The sequence below is a fragment of the Syngnathus leptorhynchus genome, chromosome 8 (genome assembly GCF_054491065.1).
Source record: "Syngnathus leptorhynchus isolate UIUO chromosome 8, UIUO_Slep, whole genome shotgun sequence".
In the NCBI taxonomy this organism is placed as follows: Eukaryota; Metazoa; Chordata; class Actinopteri; order Syngnathiformes; family Syngnathidae; genus Syngnathus; species Syngnathus leptorhynchus.
The window spans coordinates 730,117-742,604 of NC_141202.1; the positions used below are offsets into that span (position 1 = coordinate 730,117).

At 45.2% G+C, this 12,488-nt stretch overlaps 1 protein-coding gene and 1 long non-coding RNA gene across 3 annotated transcripts in view; one reads left to right on the forward strand and one right to left on the reverse strand.

Annotated features, from left to right (window-relative positions):
- The window catches only part of grik3 (glutamate ionotropic receptor kainate type subunit 3), a 45,924-nt gene extending 41,551 nt beyond the window's left edge, over positions 1-4,373 (forward strand). For both annotated transcript variants that reach the window (XM_085917605.1, XM_085917607.1), the window contains exons 15-16: positions 144-394; positions 908-4,373. In XM_085917605.1, coding sequence (XP_085773731.1) covers positions 144-394; positions 908-1,273 — 617 coding nt within the window. In that variant the 3' untranslated portion in view covers positions 1,274-4,373. The remainder of the gene's footprint in view (positions 1-143; positions 395-907) is intronic.
- The window catches only part of LOC147051540 (uncharacterized), a 47,926-nt gene that overhangs the window by 14,975 nt on the left and 20,463 nt on the right, over positions 1-12,488 (reverse strand). Inside the window, exon 2 of the long non-coding RNA XR_015066850.1 lies at positions 12,243-12,354. This is a non-coding gene — a long non-coding RNA (uncharacterized LOC147051540). The remainder of the gene's footprint in view (positions 1-12,242; positions 12,355-12,488) is intronic.

The following is a 12,488-nucleotide window of genomic DNA, read 5'->3' on the forward strand; positions in this document are numbered from 1 at the left end:
CAATTAGTTGTCGACATAAACCGAGGATGACGGACAGTTCCTTCGCTCCAGAAGAGCCTTTTGCAGCCACAGCGCAGAGCTAGCTCATTATCGTGCAATACAGCTGGCGGAGTCAAAGCGGCCCGGTGCATTGTCGCTTGCAGGCTCGCCGTACAGGGACAAAATCTCCATAGCCATCCTCAACATCATGGAGGACGGTCGCCTACACATGCTGAAGGAGAAGTGGTGGCGCGGGAACAGCTGCTCGGACGACGAGCGTCGAGAGACGGGCCCCATGGGGATACAAAACCTGGGCGGCTTATTTATCGTGCTGGCGTCGGGCCTGGTGCTGTCGGTTTTTGTGGCCATCGCAGAGTTTGTCTACAAACTGAGGAAGACGGCGGAGCGGGAGCAGGTATGTGTCCCCGCCCAGAAAGAAACCTCGGCCGCTTCATTAGGAAAAAGCCAGACGCTAACGATACTGTCGCTAAAAGCCGTACGCTCGTCACGGGATATAAAAGGATTTGCGTGCCCCGGGCTGATCTAATTCCATCTTGTCCACAATATTTACTTATTTTAATAGGCATGAATGCAAATGAGAGCAAAGAGAATTAATCTATTACCGGATGCCGCAGATGAGCCCTTTCCTGCTTTAAGACGCTCATTGGAGTTTGAAGCTAAGTCAAGCTGCTCATGACTCGCGGTGACGCTTGACACAATCGCACGCTGTGCACTTTTTATCGGCATTAGCACGGTACGGAGACGGCCGACGCTCCACACAACGCAAATGTGACATTTGAATGCATTTTGTGGACACTCTGTGCTGTCAGAACAAATTAAAGCTAAGGCCTCTACCCGCCTGTCCCTTCCCCCCTGCGCCCAACCCCCCCCCCCTCGCCTCGCGCTCCTCCTCCCTTTTTGCCCAGAGGTCTTTGTGCAGCGCCATGGTGGACGAGATCAGACTGTCGTTCACCTGCGAGAGGCGGGTGAAACACAAGCCGCAAGCGCCAGCCGCGGCGAAGACCGATGCGGTGATCAACATGCACGTCTACAACGACCGCCGTCTCCCCGGAAAGGACAACCTGAGCTGCAGCGCTGGGATGACCCCCGTCTTCCCGTGAGCCTGCGCTCACCGCAGGGCAAGAGCCTCCTGAGCAACGTGTCGGGGGCGCTGCCCGAAACCAGAGACAACGGCATCGACGGGATCCTCCGCTTCACCGTCAACCACAGCGACGTGGGGACGCTGACCAAACACGGACAACTCAAAATGGCCGCGTCCGCCACGCAGGTATGACAACATCGTCTCGCGGTCAAATAAGAGACATCACCTTGAAGAAAGAATCTTTTCTTTCCGAGTCATCGGTCCGCATACGCGCGCGACATCAAAACACAAGTAAACACGCAACAAATCAACTGAAAGACCCGACTGAAAATAAAACAGAAGGCAATAAATACCAGTTGGACTATCAATTATGGTTGTCGTAACGTTATGTACCTCAAAGAGACTTGTTGAGGGACGAACCACGGGATGAAACGACGAACCCCTCCAATGCCCGCAGTTAAAACAAAAAAAAATACCCATTCGGAGGTTCTGTAATTTCACCACCACATTGGACGCAAGCAATTAAATCAGCGTTGCGGGGTAGAGCCGCCCGCCTTTGTCACGGTGTCATTTCGGGGGTTTCCGTGTTTTAGGCCTCACACGATATTGTGCACGAGCGGACTGCTCATATGTATGGAGAAGGAAAAGAAAAAAAATCCTTGCCAAAGATGTGACCTTTCAAAAGACGACGAGCGTGTAATCTGGAGTTTAATGCAAATGGATGGGGAACCTGCAGTTTATGACGGATGGGAAAACACAGCAAATGGAATATTGGTTTAGTTTCATGGCTAGGGTAGCAACGCCACGCGACTTTCGCCAAAGTTATTTCGCAATGACGGGAAATAGTCAAAGTAAAAACGTTGAGGCAAACAATCCAATGAAATGCAGTACCAGTCGACCCAGTCTACTGTTTCCAGCCATCTCATCCAACGAGTGGACCTACTGAGCGCGTGTTCCACAAGCGATGTGCCAGAAAACCTCTGTGAGGTCTGCAAAATACATCCATCTAAAAAGACAAACATTAAAAAAAAAATCTATCTTATGAGTGTTTAAACCTTAGCATTGGTCGACTTAGAGACCCGTTGTATCATTGTTTGGATCCCTTCTGCAAAGTAGAGTGTGTAGATAAGATGAGCGGGAGACAAATGTATTTTGCTAAAATTTATAATTGTTATCAAGGAACTCACAGTCGACGTGTCATAGATGCTATTTATTTCAATAGAGAGCTCGCTTGAGCCTCCTTTCTCACTTATTCAAGGAAATGCAATGTATTATGCTTGGCCTTCAGCCAGATGGTGAAAGAGTGTGTAACTGTTCTTTTTTTTTTAGACTGATAGGGATTTTCTTTGAAGGCTGAAAAATCTTATTCTGGTGGAATAAATTCCTGATAACCGATTAATCAGCCCATTCATCAAAAACAAAAAATAGTGTAGGCTACCTGATAATCAATCGATTCATCAAAAACAAAAAAATACAATAAAATAGCGTAGGCTACCTTTGGGTCGTCATGATAATAAAGAATGAATTACAGGCAGAACATTTGACTGTTTAACAATACTTTGGCTTTTTTTTTTGGGGGGGGGGTGACTGTTTTCCTTATGTTGAAATTCATTAATTTTAAAAGAGCCAGTATCAGCCAATTTAGTGGGCCAGGCCGGAGGCCTTGATATATTTCTACAAGGAAAAATACGGGAGCTTCCTGGTGGGAGAAGAGTTTATTTCCCTGAGCAAGCTGTGTATGGTTTGATATTGTGGAATATTGCGCAGGTGATTGTAGAAATGACCTCCACCAAGGAATGTACTTTTTCATCATGGATGGTTTGGCATATTACTTAAAAAAAAAATGGCTCAAAAGAATCCCGCTAAAATCCCATATTTTGTTAAAATCTCAGTATGTCTGAACCCGAAACCACAAAAACGTAGATTTATTTTTCAACCTAACAATTCCAATTGAGTCACTTGACTTTAACATTTTGCAGTTTCAAAAGTATACCATTTCTTTATTTTTAATCGAGCCCCCCCCCCCCCCCCCCCTCCAATTTTACACTTTGAAAAGTAAAATAAAAAAAAAGAATACATAGACAAAAGATTGCTTGGCAGAGGTAATTCATTCATTTATTTGATTTGCGTTCCTGTTTTTTTTTAAATGAGCGTCAATAACGTAATCCCAAACTAAACTGTATGACGTTAAGGAAATTTTAATGCTACCTGGTTTTTTTTTTTGTGGGGGGGGGGGGGGGTTGGGTTCTGGGGAGAACAGTCACAATGCCTTTGTTTTGTTTTTTTTTAGTTGTGATGCTCCTAACATTTGTCCGGAAAAGAAGAAGAAAAAAAAAACCGCTCAAATATGTTGGTGCCAACCAGGGTTTTCTTTGTGGACATTGAGAATTTCTATGAATATAGTTTTTGTAAGGTTTTGTATAAATACAAGAAATACAAAAGAACAGGAACAAGGATTTACTAGTAAGTGTAATGTGTTAAGAGAAGATTAGACCATTTGACATGCGAGTAAAACAGCGGGACTTTCAGCTACATAGTATCAAAATACACTTATTGAAATCTTTTCTTTTTAACACACTGTGAATTATTCAATTGTACAGTTTGCTGTATGGGTTATATAAAGTTTTAAATAAAAAAAAAATGAACTGTTTATTTTTGTGGACATTTTTACATGCTGTGATTAGAGACAACAGAGTTGCCATAGCGATGAGTTCGACTGTTGCCTTCGCGAGGTTGCTACGAGAAAATCTTTGCCTGGTAATCAGCCAAAATAAAAACATAGTGCGCTTCTCTACCAGCCGGTTGCCGAGGATTCCATGGCAACAAGCTGGGCCACCGCAGAATTTTGTTACAACCCGCAGGCCATTTCAAAGCTGAAATGAAATGAAAAATCTGAAAAAAATAATCCTGAATTATATCGAGTAAAAAAAAAAAAAAAAAGAAGTCTGCATGGGAAAGGGAATTTCTGTACATAATCCCGATTAACCACACTAAATAAAATATTGCCATGGATGGATGATGCCCAATCGCTTGTTATGAGGAAGGATTAACCTTGCTGCTGGTATTTAAGACGAGGAATGGGGGGGCCGACAAAAATCACATTATGAAAGGCAGGAAAATCCCCAGCTGTGCGCTGTAGTGTTAAGGAGCAGCAGCAGGCGCATAATGAGCAATGATTTATTATCGCTTCACTATCAATTAATCCCCTCGGACAGAGCCGGGCCGACGGGAGTGCATCGGGAGTGTGTAAAAAGAGCACGAGGGGTCGGCGCAGGAATAGCAAACGAGCCCAGCGGCGTTGGGAGAACTGGAAAAATATTTGACCGTGAGCTACTTTGCACACGATGATCTCAGATGGAACAGGCTGGTGGTGTTGTTGTTTTTTTTTTTTAGCTACAGCTACAGCACCATGTTGGAGCGTGTCGGCCTCGCTCGGCTGAACAGCTCATTATTGTCCTACTCGTCTGGATGACCTTGACGGGGCTCGCCTGTGGGTGACGTGGCGGAGCCTGAAGGTTGTGCTTCACTAGCCACACCTGAGGGTTGCCTAGATGGATGCCTTCCCTGCTTTGACTGAAGCCAAAGAAGCAGCTCCAACGTTTGGCTGGATAGTCTGCCTTTTATAAAAGGCAATGTCAGAAAATGGGATATGTTGCTGGGCAAAAAAAAAATTAAAAAAATGTCCGCCCCTGTTCAGAACAAAGCGAATCAGTACTAAAGGCTGCAATAGTGATGGATGGAATACTAGCATATACTTGAAAAAAAAAAAAAAAAAGGAAAACGAAATTCGTGACGGAACCGGCCAATCCCAGGCATCGTCCTCCGAGTACATTGAGTCCCGAATTTGGCTCACGTTGCCGTGACATTGTTGACCTTTCCGAACAAACGGTAGCGCGATCTGACACGGGAGAATCCTGGCTCAAAGGCGTGCCAAGGAATCAACATGGATCTCACGGGAACACGCAGGTGAAAAAGGAAGCAGCGGCGTTGTGCGTCGCTTTAGCACAACCATTCAACCTTCTTGCAGACACGCCTTTAGCTTAAAGCAGCTTAAAGCTATAGTGCGCTCAGAGACTCATCGGAGGAAGGGAAGCGGATGTCGACAAATCCCGGCTTCCGCAGCGGCGTGTCGATGAGCGCCGGCGGTCCGACAATCCACCGACGCCCGTTGACGCTATTGTTTCAGTATTGCATGCTTGCCATTTCCACAGCAGACTTGTCCAAACAGTGATGATAGTTTTTGATGCAGCTTGACGGAAATGACGTTTTGTGTTTCTTCCCAAGCCGTCAAATGGACACAACCGTCACTGTCCGCAACTCCAGCGGCAACTCAAAACGGCAAATTTTTCTGCCCACTTTTGTTACGAGTCTGTCCGTAACGCTTAAGTGGTTTTCTGATGACCGAGTGAAATCCGGAGTGCTTTTCATCCCCTAAAGAGGAAGCTCTCATTGACCTTGGTGGAAAAATCTCTGAACCCAAAGGATGGAGTCGTGGCCTGGTGCCAAGGCTTATTCACGTTGATGTGGGGGGGACGTGATATGCGGTCAAGTGTGTTCATCTTGAAAAGCCTTGTTTGAGCCGCTCCTTGCGGGAAAGATTCAAAAAGTCGCATTTGCTTGACCGTTAGGAAGCGTCGCTTGGCACTTGACCGCTACTTTGCCGTTTTTTTTTGGGTCGTGGCGTACGAGGAAGTCGTTCAAAAGGCAGAGCCGCCGCCGCCGCCGGGGGCCGCGGGCTGCATTCCAATGAGGTCATCAATAACCGCTGAGCGCCGCCGCGAGAAAGAGAGCTCATCTGTTGAGCCGGGGTCTAGCGGTGGCTTCGCCCCTGACCGGAAAATAATGATGCTATTGTGCGTTAATGGTGCAAACTGCTGCGGCTGTGCGCTCGTTAGGGAAACGCTGTCACTTTTCAAACTGACTGACCAAACAAATGCAAAAAATTCTGTGTGGAATTGTGTGTTGCTTAGGTGGAGTTTGACTGCAGCTCTGGCCCGAAAACCAACACATGAATATTTTAACGTTAATTCCAAGTTAAGTCAAAGGTTTGTGACCACATTAAGTTGTTAAATGAAGTCCACGGATCAGCTGCGACGCTGACGGCTTTAGTAGCGCTGATAAAAGCGCGGTAGTGCAATAAATTCTCTGATGGCGCCGATTATAATGTTTTGCTTTTATGAAATATCTCCCTAGGAGAGGTCTTTTCATTTGTTTTCAACGTTCAGACCGCAGGCTGTGAATTTGCATCTCTAATTCGCATCGCTAAAATATTATTATTAAAATATTCTCAATGAGTTGTAGTTCTTTTTACAAGCGCGACAATAAACATTATTAACATGAGGCAATTATATTTCCAAATTAAATAATGAAATCGCTCGGTCAAACTATCGCCACATTTTTAGATTGTTTACCATTATACGAGTGTAAAGAGAAGTCAAAGATTATCAACGGTAACTACAAAACAATAAACATCAAATCATGTTTCTTCTTTTTCTATTTTTAGTATAAACATCCACATCACCACGTTTCCATCTTCTCTTTCATCCCCGCTACTTTTAAGTCGCGACTTTAGCTTTCTCCTTGAACGGCGAAGCGGGTGACAATGTGAATGAAACTTGTGATAAGCCGCTTTTTTCTTTGTAGCCCGGCCAAGATGGCTGACACGCAGCGAGCGTGCAGAAAGCTGGCGAAAGGATTATCGGGAGGTCGGGAAGCGAGGCGCCCGCTCCAAAGGGTTTCCAGCAGATGTTGCTGAAGCGTGGCCACGTCATCGCAAAATTTGCTCCTCGTTGCATATTGAACCCTTTCAGATTCAACTCTGTGGTGAATCTTTTTTTCCATACTAAAAAAATAAATCAAATCAAATAAAAAAAAATATACTAATATTAAAAAATATATATAAAATGAAAAAGAACTTTTTTTTTAAATGTATTTAATAATATTGACAATAGTGAGTGAAAATATGAACGGAATGCGGCGAGTGACCCGGCTTACGAGTTTACGATCTAATATTTTGATGCTAAGTGTTTTTGTAAGAACTTCCAAGTTGAGACATTGTGTGCCAGATGAAGTGAATGGAACAAGCAGCGTGCCCTCTCCTTGTCCTCGCTGTTACTTTGCCAATAGTTAACATCATATTGCCGCTATTTATGGCGCGCCCTTAAATAAGGCAATATCTCAACATCGATTTTGCGGCCGCTCCCTCTCCCCTTTGGCAATTTCTTCCCGAGACACGTTGGATTTGATAACTCAAGACCCATTGATTTTTCCATGAGGGAAAAATAGTCTGCGCGCTGGCATAAATAAAAAATATTCAACACATCCGCGTGCACTGCCGTTTCAAAAACCACGCGGTGGACCACTCCAAATTGGCCGTAGGTATGGTCATGAAAAAAAATATGGAAGAATTTAATTAGAACACAGCAGCTCGCAGTTGGCATCGGAAATAGACGTGGAATCGAAAAATAGAAAATCAACCAACCAAGGCAGAGGATGGGCGGAGTCACAGCACAAAGGCTTTTTTTTTTTGAAGCGGGAACTTGAAGAGACGGACGGGGCCCCTAAAAATATTCTCGTATCCCATTGCAATCTTGCTTGTTGAGCCGTGGGGGAAAAAGTGACAGAGACTAATGGGTTCGTACGGCTGCCGTGATTAAGAGGCCGTGCTAAACCTGAGATAATAGGCCCGATATCCGCCGCTTGATGCCGGCTGATGGCAATCGGTAGATGACGGCGGAGAGAAGCAACCGTCACCTCTGCCACGCGCTCGGGCTACGACGCTTGAAAGACACTCTGTTCTGTTGTTTCTACCCTCGATTGTTAAAATCGATGAGGCTGGCAAAGAAGGGGGATTTAGGACGAGGACGGGAAAACGGATCGGAAAATGCCGCAAAATGCCATTGAAGCTTCAGATGCATAGAAATTGCTTCGTACGACAATGAGCTAGCCTAGCCATCTATGAACGCGAAAGGGCGTCGGAAGGTGAGAGAAACAACTCGACGTCTCTCCGAGTCAACAGGAGCATCGGCGCGTTAAATATTGACAAGGTCCTGCGGCCTGGCCTCACTGTACTTTTAATTTGAATCAATCTTCTGCGGTTTAATGAGAACACTGGTTCTTACACGCTTGTTGACTTGCCAGATGAGGATGTTCCAAATGTGATCAGAGCCTCATTAGCCGAGGGGGAGGGACGGAGAGCCTCCGACACCATAGCGGCCCAAAATCCCCACGGAGCGGCTCCCGCCAAAGCGGCGCTCACCGCGCCCGTTCCGTCGTTGATGAGCCAGGATGTCAAATTAAGAAGCCTCCGGTGGGGCATTTACGGAAACGCCACGCTCGTCTATTCATTCCGAGCCGTCGTAACTACTTGCGGCGGTCCGACGGGAATGTGTTTACCGCGTCCGTGTGTTGCTCCCTCGGGGAAGAGGCCCGGAGCTGTCGGCGTTGCTGTCACTTACAGGTGGCTGACAGCTACATGTTGTATCTACCGAGACGGATAGAGCACAGTGCCGGACTGATGGGACTAGAGCGAGCTATACGACGCAAGTTCAATATTGAGAATGTCCTAATTTCTATTCACGTTACATATCCATTAATGAGGAAGAGTCCCTGCTATCGGCCGTTGTAGCCGAGTGCAGTTGCGAGTGACCTGCTATTACTCAGCCATGTGTCACACGTGTGTTATTAACCCAACTCCCATTTCTGGCCATTTAATAGTGATTTCTATGCGCCGACTGTTTAATAATCTTCTGATTGGACTCAATATTGCCACCGTCGCCGACGTTATTGGTGTCATACGTTACATTCTGCTGGAGGCTTGTCGGCACGGCAAATGTTTGAACGGGACTGACCTCAATTTGCAGGGAACACTTCATTTGGATGGGAACCTGCGGTTTCGGGATAATGTTTAGTCTGGGGAAGGCTTTCCCGTCAAGGTGAATATTTGTTCCGAATATGAATATGTTCCGAGTGACGATGAACGCTTGATACCAAAAGTGGTGATGTGGGCACTCTCTAGTGGCAAGCGATGGAATTTCTCAATTACATACAGCGTTGCCTCTGACTAATCCCAAAGTTCAGATGTTTGAGTAGGCTTTAACTTGTTTCTACGCAATGCAGTGCAAATAAAAGCGAGCCGTTTGTCTATGACACTTCAATAAAAAGCATCTTCTAGGTACACGAGCGAGTACTCCATATCCCCGCTAAGTGCTCTCGGGGCCGCCCCCTTAGCGTATGCTCCACACTTGCATCTATTAATCCGGCGATGGCGTCTTAATTGAACCCGGCGCGCTGTGGTGTACTTGACGCCGACGACGCTTTTCGGGCGAAAATTTGAGTCGACAGCGACGCTTTGTCAAAAGTCTGCAGCGGGTGAGAGAGTGCTATCGTTTGCAGAAGTCACCAAAAAATAGAAATGGCCAGCCGGTGCTTAATGGACGTCCTGGCTGTATCAGTCACTGATGGGGGGCCCCCCTCGGCTCGGCAAGATTGAAGACGCCATATGTTTCCTTCCCCCTTGGACGTGCCACGTTTTTTTTTGTTTTTTTTTGGGGTGCTATTCATTTTTGACACCTTTGAATATGGTGTTAAATCCCTGCTCCCAGCTATCTTGTGCCGATTATATATATATATATATACAGTTGTTCTTAGGAGGTTGAGCTATGGGAGGAGTAAAAAAAAAAGAATTGTCAAAGAACCAGTGAGAAAAGATTGGCGAGCTTTAGAAAAGTGGAGAATGCGTCTATCGGTAATGTTCTGATGAAGTGTAAAATTCTACAAAGCGCTTTCAGGTTGATTTGAGCGTGGCTTTAAAGCGGCTTCAATCATAGCCAATCATTGGCTGTACATTTCTGCTAAACTTGCAATGATTGTCCCTTGTCCCGCCTCAGCGGCCATTTTTAGCAGCGGTAATTTCCTCGGTGGCCCGTTTGGTCAGGGATGAAGACTTCTATTAAGCGGAATGTTGTACACGGAGGGAATTGCGGCGCCATAAAGTAGCGTCTTGTCAGTCTCCCAGGTGAGCTGTACCATGAAGAGCGCAAGGCCTCAATTCCTCCCGACACCACTTTTACGGAGGAAGGCGACAACTTGACTCGAGAAGGGCGTAACTTCCTTACTCTTCAAAACACTATCATGTCAAATAAGGTGAAATCACTTCACAGCATGAAGGCACAGGAACTTTCACGTTTTAGTGTGTTTTTTTTAATCATTGATATGATTCATAGCAAAGTACGCTATTAAACCCTAATTGGAACTTGGGGGGTCAAGTAACTGAATTACGTGAATGTATATTATATTATAGAGTTTGATTTGATATGTCTTTATTTCAAACAAGAGGAAAAAAATAATCATAAAAATAAAATACGATAAATAACACTTTAAAGTGCCGTATTTAAGTCACAAATAAAAAACAAGGCACGAGTTAAGGCTCGGTATTGATTTTCACTCTAACGTTCTCGTAACAAATCTGAAATAAATACACATTGCTAAACAACATTATTCTACTACGGCCTTGACTGAGGTAAAAAAAAAAAAAAAAGGGCATTCCGCCCACGTAAAGGCGTCGGCTTCTACAATTTGCTCGATAACCTCTCGCGCCACGCTGGCAGTATATGCTGCCACGTATTGTAAACAACGGTGATTAAAGGCAGTTATCTCGCCTGCCGTTTGACACTTGTATATGGGAGCCCGCCCGCCGGCGCTTTAAGAAGACGCCACTTGTCGGGTAATAAATCTCGCTCCTTCGCTGAGGTGTTTACGTTTAGATTCTCAGCTATCTGCTTTTGCAAAAGATGTCAAAGTGGATGTCAAAACATGTCTTTTGACTCCAGCTGGGATTGGATGGGTGGATGGGCTGTCAACCAAGCCCGCAGGCATGATGCATATACCTTCTAAAAGAGCATCTCATCATTCTGCAATGATGCATATTAACACACTCCTAAGATTGAATTTATCCACCAAAATATGTTGGTTTTTTTGTGTGTGTGTGAAAATATCAGCACTGCATTTGTTCACAACTTACCTGAAACAAATCATCCCAGTTTGATACATATATCACAAACTTAAAGTGAAAACTTGTGCTTATAATAATGCTACAAAACATGAGTCATGCGATTTGTGATGACTTTGGTTCCATTTGAATAATATTCCATACCACCAGAAACATATCGCTAACAGAAACTGAGCTGCACTGTGTTTTGATGCCAATTTACAAAATGTGCCCTGGCTATAATCCATTTGATCTCAGACTGCCTCTACATGTCATAAATCATTCAAATTCAAGGCTTTTTTATTTTTTTTATTTCTTCTAACACCGAGACCGGTGGAGCGTAGACAAGAAGCCTGGATTCCCTTAATGGCCTGTAATGAAGCGACGGAGCTAACGCGGCGTTTCATCTCAGCATATTACGAGGGCGTATATGTCATTGGCGTGATGACGTACATATTGAACACGAGTCGCTTGTCACGTTTTGTTAAACTCACCGCCGTCTACTTTCGCACTGCCCGCTTTGTGTTCATTTTCCATTCACCGCGGTACCTATCAATCAATCAATCCAAAAGTCCGGCGGCATGGAAACGACTTTAATTCATCACCGGCTCTGAGGACCCAGGTCCCCCCCCCCCCCTCCCCGCTGGAATGTGTGCTTGTTGAATGAACTGCCTTTGGTAATGGACTAGCATGGAACAGCACGATTTCAACATCATACAAATAGAAGTATTGATCGTTTTTGCTCTCCCACGAGTGGAATTTGTAAGAGCGACGGCAGGAGTTAAATGCGAGGTGAGCCACGCCTGAGTCAGTAAGGAGGGAGAACCACGAGAGAGGACATTTTGTCAATGGACAACAGTCTTCACAATATATTTCTATCCTGGGACTTGAATTTTGTTTTGACAATTAGTATTGCAATGTCTCTGATGTTGATGTTCCAGGGAGTTCTATTGATTTATTTCTCTCATTCAACAGCTTCTCTAACTTTCTCCCGTGAATCCGCTTTAGGATCGCTTTGTGGAGAATATTGGCTTTTTTCCGTTGTTGTTGTTAAAGTGAGCTCTAGAAATGGAGTCGTGAATGCGTCGATGCAACTTTTTTCAGACCATCAAGCAAAGCACAAGTACCATTCAGATCTACAATTAATTGACATAAGAAAGACTTAGCACTTACCTTGTGAGACGAGTTGAGCGTGAAGTGTACGCAAGAGTTTTTTGTCAGCTGACATGATGATGGAGGGAGTCCAGATGGGACCTTCCTCCAAGGCATGGCTTCAGCTGGATGCCTGTTGAAACGGAGACCAGGGGACGACTTTAAAACAGGCTCGGCGGGGGATACCCCGAGGCGTGGATGTCGCGTATCGGACGGACAAGCCTCGCTTTGACTGGAGCGCCTGTCACATTGCCAAAGTCGACTCGG